General features: G+C 36.0%; 1 protein-coding gene across 1 annotated transcript; it reads left to right on the top strand.

Annotated features, from left to right (window-relative positions):
• Positions 1–1,962: 1,962 nt before the first annotated feature.
• On the top strand, positions 1,963–7,317 carry LOC100520124 (olfactory receptor 7A17-like). Its single transcript, XM_021085103.2, has 2 exons — positions 1,963–2,079; positions 6,364–7,317. Exons 1-2 carry the CDS (start codon positions 1,963–1,965, stop codon positions 7,315–7,317), a joined length of 1,071 nt encoding a protein of 356 aa, XP_020940762.2.
• The last annotated feature ends 1,556 nt before the right edge of the window (positions 7,318–8,873 follow it).

Genomic DNA, 8,873 nt, shown 5'->3' with positions numbered 1-8,873 from the left:
CAGCACTATTCGCAATAACCAAGACAATGAAACAACCCAAATGTCCATCGACAGATGATTGGATTAGGAAGATGTGATATATATACACAATGGAATACTACTCAACCATAAAAAAAAGACAAAACAATGCCATTTGCAGCAACATGGATGGAACTAGAGACTGTCATCCTGAGTGAAGTAAGTCAGAAATAGAAAGACAAATACCATACGATATCCCTTATATCTTGAATCTGATATATGGCACAAAGTAACCTTTCCACAAAAAAGAGAATCATGGACTTGGAAAATAGACTTGTGGTTGCCAAGGGGGAGAGGGAGGGAGTGGGATGAATGGGGTGTTTGGAGTTAATAGATACAGACTATTGCCTTTGGAATGGATTAGCAATGAGATCCTGCTGTGTAGCACTGGGAACTCTGTCTAGCCACTTATGATGGAACATGATAATGTGAGAAAAAAGAATGTATACATGTATGTGTAACTGGGTCACCATGCTGTGCAGTAGGAAAAAAAATTTTATTGGGGAAATAATAAAAAAAATTGTTTTAATCAAAAAAAGAAAAGAAAATCCCTATCAGTTGAAGAGGCTAAATATTTCCAAACTGAATTTAAATTTCTTCTTCAACTTAAAATGGGATTACAACACAAACTGTCTTCACCCAAGGGAAGCTAACTAATGAATTTAGAAATGTAATCACAGTTTCCTGAACAAAATTTTATTGGATAAATGTATTCAATTCTTAATACTAATGTAAAATTGCCATGCAAGTGATTTAAATAAGTACATTTATGCTCCTATAATTTTGGAGGTCAAAAGCCTCAAATGGGTCTCACTGGGCCAAAATCAGGATAAAATAACCTCAAAAAAAATAGATATGTGTATACATATAACTGAATCACTTTGCTGTCCAGGAGAAATTATCACAAAATTTTAAACCAAATATACTTCAATTAAACTATAAAAATGGGAAAACAAGATGTTTGCAGGGCTGGATTTCCTCTGGAAGCTGCAAGGAATAATCTTTTTACTTTACTAGTTCAAGCTCAAATTGAAGTAGAAAAAAATCTAAATAGATTCTTTCAACTAATAAACATTTCAGGAGTTCCCGTCGTGGCGCAGTGGTTAACGAATCCGACTAGGAACCATGAGGTCGCGGGTTCGGTCCCTGCCCTTGCTCAGTGGGTTAACGATCTGGCGTTGCCGTGAGCTGTGGTGTAGGTTGCAGACGCGGCTCGGATCTCGAGTTGCTGTGCCTCTGGCGTAGGCCGGTGGCTACAGCTCTGATTCAACCCCTAGCCTGGGAACCTCCATATGCCACGGGAGCGGCCCAAGAAATAGCAACAACAACAACAACAAAGGACAAAAATAAATAAATAAATAAATAAATAAATAAATAAATAAATAAACATTTCAATATGAGGGAACTGAATGAGAACTCTTAATTTGTGATATAAATATGAAATTCCTAATGATTTTGGCAAATTGTCAAATCAAGCTGAGGTGTGCAATGCTCAAAGTTTATATAAAAGGAAGAGGTGAAGAGCAATTTTCTGTAGATTTTGCTAGCTATGTCTCCACTAAGAGTCAATGGTTTGAAGATTCAAGGTGTCTAACCCAGGCAGGGATTTAATCTAATGTTAAATTTGGAGGAAATTTTAAGTCTTGAGATAAGGTGTTGGGAGCTTAGAGTCAGAAGCCAGCGGAGTTCCTGAGGGAGGTATTATAAACACTGAATGCACTTTATTCTAACCTGGTCTCTTGGGGACACAGAATCTCCAGGAAATCTCCGTTCTACAGGGAAATAATGTGCTTAGAGGTTAGAGTAAAAAGAGGAAAATGTGCTAATGAGCAGACCCAGAGAGCTATAAATATCTCCACTGCCACAGTCCCTCAGAATGTCTAGGCTAGTGTTGGACAGGGCACAGTTGTTGCCTTTGGAATCCTAAATTTGGCTGGGAGACTAATGCTAGCCTCTTTCCAGCTGTCTTGTGTGGATGCAGAGCCTCAGTCTCCATCATCGACAATCCAGGAGGAATCTGGACTTCCACCCAGTACCTTTCCTCTCAGAGTTCCCAATGAGGTAAGTAGAGGAGCCCAGGAGGTACTGTAGGAAAGGGTCAGAGAGAATCAAAGATGAGCACATATGTGAGATTTAACATATGTCTTTTCTATCAAAGGAAGTCTTATCTTACTCCACTTTGTTCCTGCTTCGTCTGAGACACCCTCCTTCACCCCTCCCCTTTTACCTCTCCTCCCAGTAACAAATTTGTTTCAAATTAGCCAACTGAGAAGAATGTGTGCCCTGACCTGACCATTGAGAAGGGGACAGATATTCCACGTGTGTTAGGGATAAATAGGGGCTTCTTCACATGCACGCTTTTTGGGCACTGGCGCCCTTCCGCAGAAGTCCTTGGTCGAGATCTCCCCTTGTTCCTATGTCTTACTTTCTAACACTGATGATCCAAGCCAGTCACTTTTCCCCAACACAGAAACCATTGATCACCTGATTCCCACAAGCTGGACCCCAAAGCAAAGAGATTTCTACAGTTGCTTGTCTGCCTGATTAACTAATTAATGCATTTATTTATCATGCTAAAAAGAGAAGAGAACATTGAATTCAGCAATACAGGAGTGATGGTTGACAGTTAAGTGATTGCAGTCCATCAGAGAAATGAATGGGAGACATACAGTGCTTCTGGTAAAGGGAGAACATATTCAAGGAGTTTTGTAGTTAAAGGGAATAAAAACAGAATGCTAGGTGTGGAGGTCTCTTCAGTGATTGAGAGAATTTCTTTTTATTTTTTAACATGGGGCATTTACAACAATGTATATGTATTTGTGAGAAAGATTCAAATCAATTTATTGTCTTGCAACATCTCATGAGACATTTATTTCACTGATTCTCTTTTCATTCTTCATATTCACATTTTAAAAAGCATTTGATAAATAAAAAGGAGTATGATAAATAGCTTTATTTTGCAAATATTTCCTACCTATGAAGCTGAGTACATCTGTGGGTTATTCATTTGTTTTGTTTTGTTTTGTTTCTTTTTAGGGCCTCACCTTCAGAATCTGGAAGTTTCTGGGCGAGGGGTTGAATCAGAGCCTCAGCTGCCAGCCTATACCACAGCAACAGCAATGTGAGATCTGAGTCATGTCTGTGACCTACCCCACAGCTCATGGGCAATGCCAGATCTTTAACCCACTGAGCAAAGCCAGGGATCTATCCCACATTCTCATGGATGCTAGTCAAATTTGTTACTGCTGAGCCACAGAAGGAACTCCTAATTACTCATTATATTCTCTGTAAAGGATCTGTAAAAAACCCTTTACATTCCCATAGTGTGGTCAGAGTGTATTTATTCTTATTTTTGCTTATATTCTTCTAAAGAAGGAATTGGAGTTTTCCCATTAACTTTTCTATTTGATACTGAGTTCTTTTATGTATATATAGATGTATATTATAGAATTGTGTTTATCACAGCATGTGGTCATGCTATCACTTATTCATATTGTGTTTTCTACATTTTTCCTTACTGAAAATTGAGCTATCTTTCTAGTATGCTTTACTTGCAAATTTTTTATATGAACAAAATGAAAGTGATACCTCTTCTGTATACTTACTGCTAATAAATCACCCTTTATGGATATGATCTGTCTTTAAAAAATCTCTTTACTTCCTTACTGTTTATTTGGGCTTTTGTGGTTGGATTCATTTATAAAAGTTTCACCACCTTCAAACATCATCTGGGATGGACCTGGAAAGCATCTTATTACATTTGACTAAAGGTGAGCTACATTCCATAAACTTATTGAATCATACATCTTTTTTTTTTTTTTTTTTTTTTTTTTTTTTTTTTTTTGGTCCCTCTCACAGCATATGGATTTCCCAGGCCAGGGATCATATCTGAGTCACAGTTGTGACCTATGCCACAGCTGCTGCAATGCTGAATCCTTAACCCATTGTGTCCAGAATTGAACCAAATCCCAGGATGAAGAGACACCACTGATTCCACCGCACCATAGTAGGAACTCTTGTATATCTTTATATAAGATGAAAGTATACTTTAGGTACTGCTTCTTCCACAATTTAAAATCACTTACCTTATATCCTTACATTTCCAAGTCTTTGGAAGTTTATCTATTGTTAGAGATATGTGTTGATATTATTCATTTTTATTATATTATTTTGTTTTAAAGGTTAGTTTTGGATACTATCTCAATTTTGTTTCACACTGTTGTTTTGAAACCTAATCCTAACTTAATTTTATTCTTACTGACACTCTTGTTTCTATAAATACTAAGCTTCTTTTAAAAGTTCTCTTCCTATATATGCACATACACATATTCATAACTTTTATGCATGAATAAAATCCTATATATAATCATACATGCTATTGATTTTTTAGTGCAATCTTTTTTTTTCTACCTTGTATCCAATTTTCCTTCCTACTCAATAATGCCTCAGGGACTTGCTTCCAATCTGGTAGTGTAGTGTTCATTCACTACTTCAATGTCTGCTTGATATTTCATGGTGTAGCTTTGCTACTCATGCTTTGAAAGCTTTACCATAATTATACAAAAATATTTTGAGATTTTTACTATAAAACTCTAGACCCCACAGAAGCAATACTATTCAGCCCCAGCCCAGGGGAATCTGAGCAATGTCCAGAGACTTTTGCATGTCATGTGGGGAGTTGTCAGCAGAGACCAGGGATGCAGTAAACATCTTATAATATCCAAGAATTATATCACCACAAGAAACAATCTCTGCCAGAATGTCAAAAGTGCCAGGAAATAGACAGTCTGAGTAAAGATCTATTTTTAATATTTATAGCTGTTTTCAGATTGTTTCCCAACCTCATTACATTTCACATTTCAATCAGCAAAATTAGAGAGTGAGTACCCCTTTTATACCTGTTTATAACCAATCAGTGTGACGCACTTTTGATATTTTCTTAAGCTGGGTGTGAAAAGTGATTTCTGGTTGATTTTGTAAACTATTACTGAGTTTGATCAAAGATTTATGCATTTGAGCACCTTTTTAATTGGCCTATTATCATGTGCTCACATATCATATACCCATTTTTATACATTATCAATATTTTAAATTATTTTTAAAATGACTATTTCCCAGTTGATATTCCATACATATTTTAGGCAAAAATTCTTAAATTTTTTAAGTAACAACTTTAAATTTTTTAATTTATTTTTATTTTTAAAAATTATTGCCATATAACTTACCTACAAAGTTTTGTTAGTTTTAAGAGTTCAGTGAAGTGAATCAATTTTACATATACATATATGTATTCTTTTTTCACATAGATTCCCCATATAGGCTATTATAGGAAATAGATTTCCCTGTGCTATTCAGTTGGCCTTTTTTGCCTACCTGGTGTGTATATATGTTTAATCCCAACCTAATTTATCCCTCTCCCTAATATTTCCCCTTTGGTAACTAGAAGTTTGGCTTCAAAATCTTTGAATCTGTTTCAGTTTTATGACTAAATATTTCTGTAGCATTTTTATTGGATTCTACACATTGGTGATACTGTATGATTTTTATCTTTATCTGATGTACCTCACTTAGTATGATAATCTAATCTCTAAATCCCCCTATGTTGGTGCAAATGGCATTATTTCATCCTTTTATATGGCTGAGTAATATTCCATTGTATATACATATCATATCTTATTTATCCATTTCTCTGTCAATGGACATTTAGGTTGCTTCCTTGTCTTAACTATTGTAAATACTGCTGCAATTGGAGTGCATGTATCCTTTCACATCATGGGTTTTATTTTATTTATTTTATTCCTCAGCCACTTTATTCCTCAGCATCCTCTAACACAATCTTCATCCCCTTCCTCTTGCCTTCCCACAAATACTGGCTTACTTTTGAGCTTTGGATATCTGAAAAAAGACATTCAGTGTTTTTGCCCTGGTTCTTTTCCCCTATGGGATACCCATATCCCCTCAATGGTCTCCTGTCACCTGCAGTGCCTTCCTTGGTGTCTCTTTTCAAATGTCACTTTATTTGCAAAATTCCAGAACATCCAATAAAAAATAACACCTTATCTTCTCTTTCGTAGTGCACTTTTTTCCCTTCATAGGACCTGAAAACACCTTATATGGAGTTATGTGCTTACATTCTTTATAACCTAATTGTAGAATTGTATGGAAAACCCTGAGCTAAAAATTTATAGACAGGGAAGTCATGGAGACTACTTTAAGGGGGTGAGATCTACACAAAACATATATTAATTGCTTAACTTCAAAATAATTGTAACTTTCCACTTGTTTTATTAATGCACATTTGTATGAAAATTAGTCACTAGTCATTTTATTTTTGTTCTTTTCTAGCCACCACCTCTACTGTATGGAACCAATAATAATACACACATTTCAAAATTTCTTCTTCTTGGATTATCAAATGAACCAGAACTACAGCCCCTCACATTCGGGCTTTTTCTCTCCATGTATTTGATCACTGTGTTTGGAAACCTGCTCATCATCCTGGCCGTCAGCTCAGACTCCCACCTCCACACACCCATGTACTTCTTCCTCTCCAACTTATCCTTTGTAGACATCTGTTTCACCTCCACCACCATCCCAAAGATGCTGTGGAACATCCAGACTCACAGCAAAGTCATAACCTATGAGGGATGCATCATACAGATGTTTTTTTTCTTATTATTTGGAGGATCTGACGTCTTCCTCCTGACCATGATGGCTTACGACAGGTTTGTGGCCATATGTCACCCCTTACACTATACAGTCATCATGAATCCTTGGCACTGTGTTCTTCTGCTTCTGTCATCTTATACTATAAGTTTCCCGTATTCCTTGTTACAAAGCTTAACAGTGGTACAGCTGTCCTTCTGTACAAACAGGGAAATCCCCAGTTTTTTCTGTGAAACCAATCAGGTTGTCCAACTGGCCTGTTCTGATACCTTCATCTGTGACATGGTAAAGTATCTTGCAGCAGTGCTGCTGGGTGGTGGTTCCCTTGCTGGAATAATTTCCTCTTACTCTAAGATAGTTTCTTCCATAAAAGGAATCTCATCAGCTCATGGGAAGTATAAAGCGTTTTCCACCTGTGCATCTCACCTCTCAGTTGTTTTCTTATTTTATTGTTCAGTCCTGGGAGTGTATGTCATTTCTGCTGTTGCCCACAGTTCACACTCAAGTGCAACAGCTTCGGTGATGCACAGTGTGATTACACCCATGCTGAACCCCTTCATCTACAGTCTCAGGAATAAAGACATAAAGGAAGCTCTGAAAATATTATTTGGGAAGAAGAAATACAGGGGATAATTACTTTGGGGCTGAAGAACTGGCATTGATTTCTGGGCTCAAATTTCCAAAGCCATAAGTTGTGATATTTAATCAGATTTTGAAAGTAAAAATTTACTCTTTCTATTAATTTCTGGAGGTATTATTTATTTGACTTCTGTTTCCCTGTACAATTTAAATTATTAAGCTTTCCTTTCTATCTCTAATACTCAAAATTTTCCCCTTGTTTCCTTCCTATTATACCAACTTTATTCCCAATTTTGGATATGAAATATTAGGATATTTCCATATGTCTCTGGGACCACATAAATTTTTTATTTATTTTTCTCTCATGAAAAATAACATACCATGTAATATTTCCTAGGTATTCTAAAAAAATAGTCTTAGTTTGTACAACCTTATGGGGAAAAAAACATATTTAGTAACCACTGCCACAAATACAAGTTTATAGGAGGAGAAAATTTGAGACCACAGCTTTCACTATGTATCACTAACTTAACTGCTGTTCAAGATAATGAGGATTTAACAATTTGTATGTTTTATAGCTGGTCATAATTTTTAACCTCCTTATTTATTGTTCTCTTTTTCAATTTTTAAAAACTTTTAGTAAAGTATAGTTGATTTACAATGCTGTGTTAATTTCTGCTGTACAATGAAGTGATTCTCTTGTAAATATACACATATCAATTCTTTATTAGATTCTTTTTCCACGTAGGTTATCATAGAATATTGAGTACAGTTTCCTGTGCTATACACTAAGTCATTGTTGATTACCTATTTTATGTATAGTAGCCTGCATATATTAATCCAAACTCCCACCACCTTTGCCGTTTTGTAACCACAAGTTTGTTTTCTCTTTTTTGTTGTTGGCCTAACCCACAGCATATGGAAGTTCCCAGGCCAGAGATTAAACTTGCACCACAGCAATGAGCCAAACTGCTACAGTCACAATGCTGGATCCTGAACCTACTATGGCACAAGAGAACTCCCATAATTTTGTTTTTGAAATCTGTGTTTCTCTTTCTGTTTTGTAATTAAGTTTATCTGTGTCATTTTTCTAAGATTCCACGTATAAGAGACATGAGTCTTTCTCAGTCTGATTTGCTCCACTTACTATGGTAATCTTTAGATCTATCCATGTTGTTACAAATAGCATAATCATGTTTTTTATGGATAATATTCAAATGTATGTATTTACCATATCTTCTTTATCCAATCCTCTGTTGATGGATATTATTTTGCTTCCATGTCTTGGCTATTATAAATTTTGCTACAAAGCCAAGACATGGAAACAACCTAACCAAGACATGGAAACAACCTAAATGTCCATCGACAGAGGAGTGGATCCAGAAGATGTGGTACACATAAACAATGGAATATTACTCAGCCATTAAAAAGAACAAAATACCAGCATTTTTTGCAACATGGATGGACCTAGAAACTATCATGCTAAGTGAAGTCAGCCGTACAATGAGACACCAACATCAAATGCTTTCACTGACATGTGGAATCTGAAAAAAGGGCAGACTGAACTTCTTTGCAGAATAGATGCTGACTCACAGACATTGATAAACTTA

The sequence above is a fragment of the Sus scrofa genome, chromosome 2, assembly GCF_054392235.1.
Source record: "Sus scrofa isolate SSC_HxYL_T2T_F1_AM1 chromosome 2, Sscrofa_HxYL_maternal_Yorkshire_Landrace_v2.0, whole genome shotgun sequence".
Taxonomy (NCBI): domain Eukaryota; kingdom Metazoa; phylum Chordata; class Mammalia; order Artiodactyla; family Suidae; genus Sus; species Sus scrofa.
The sequence above is the reverse complement of the archived record's forward strand: the minus strand, read 5'-3'. Positions and strand labels throughout refer to the sequence as shown.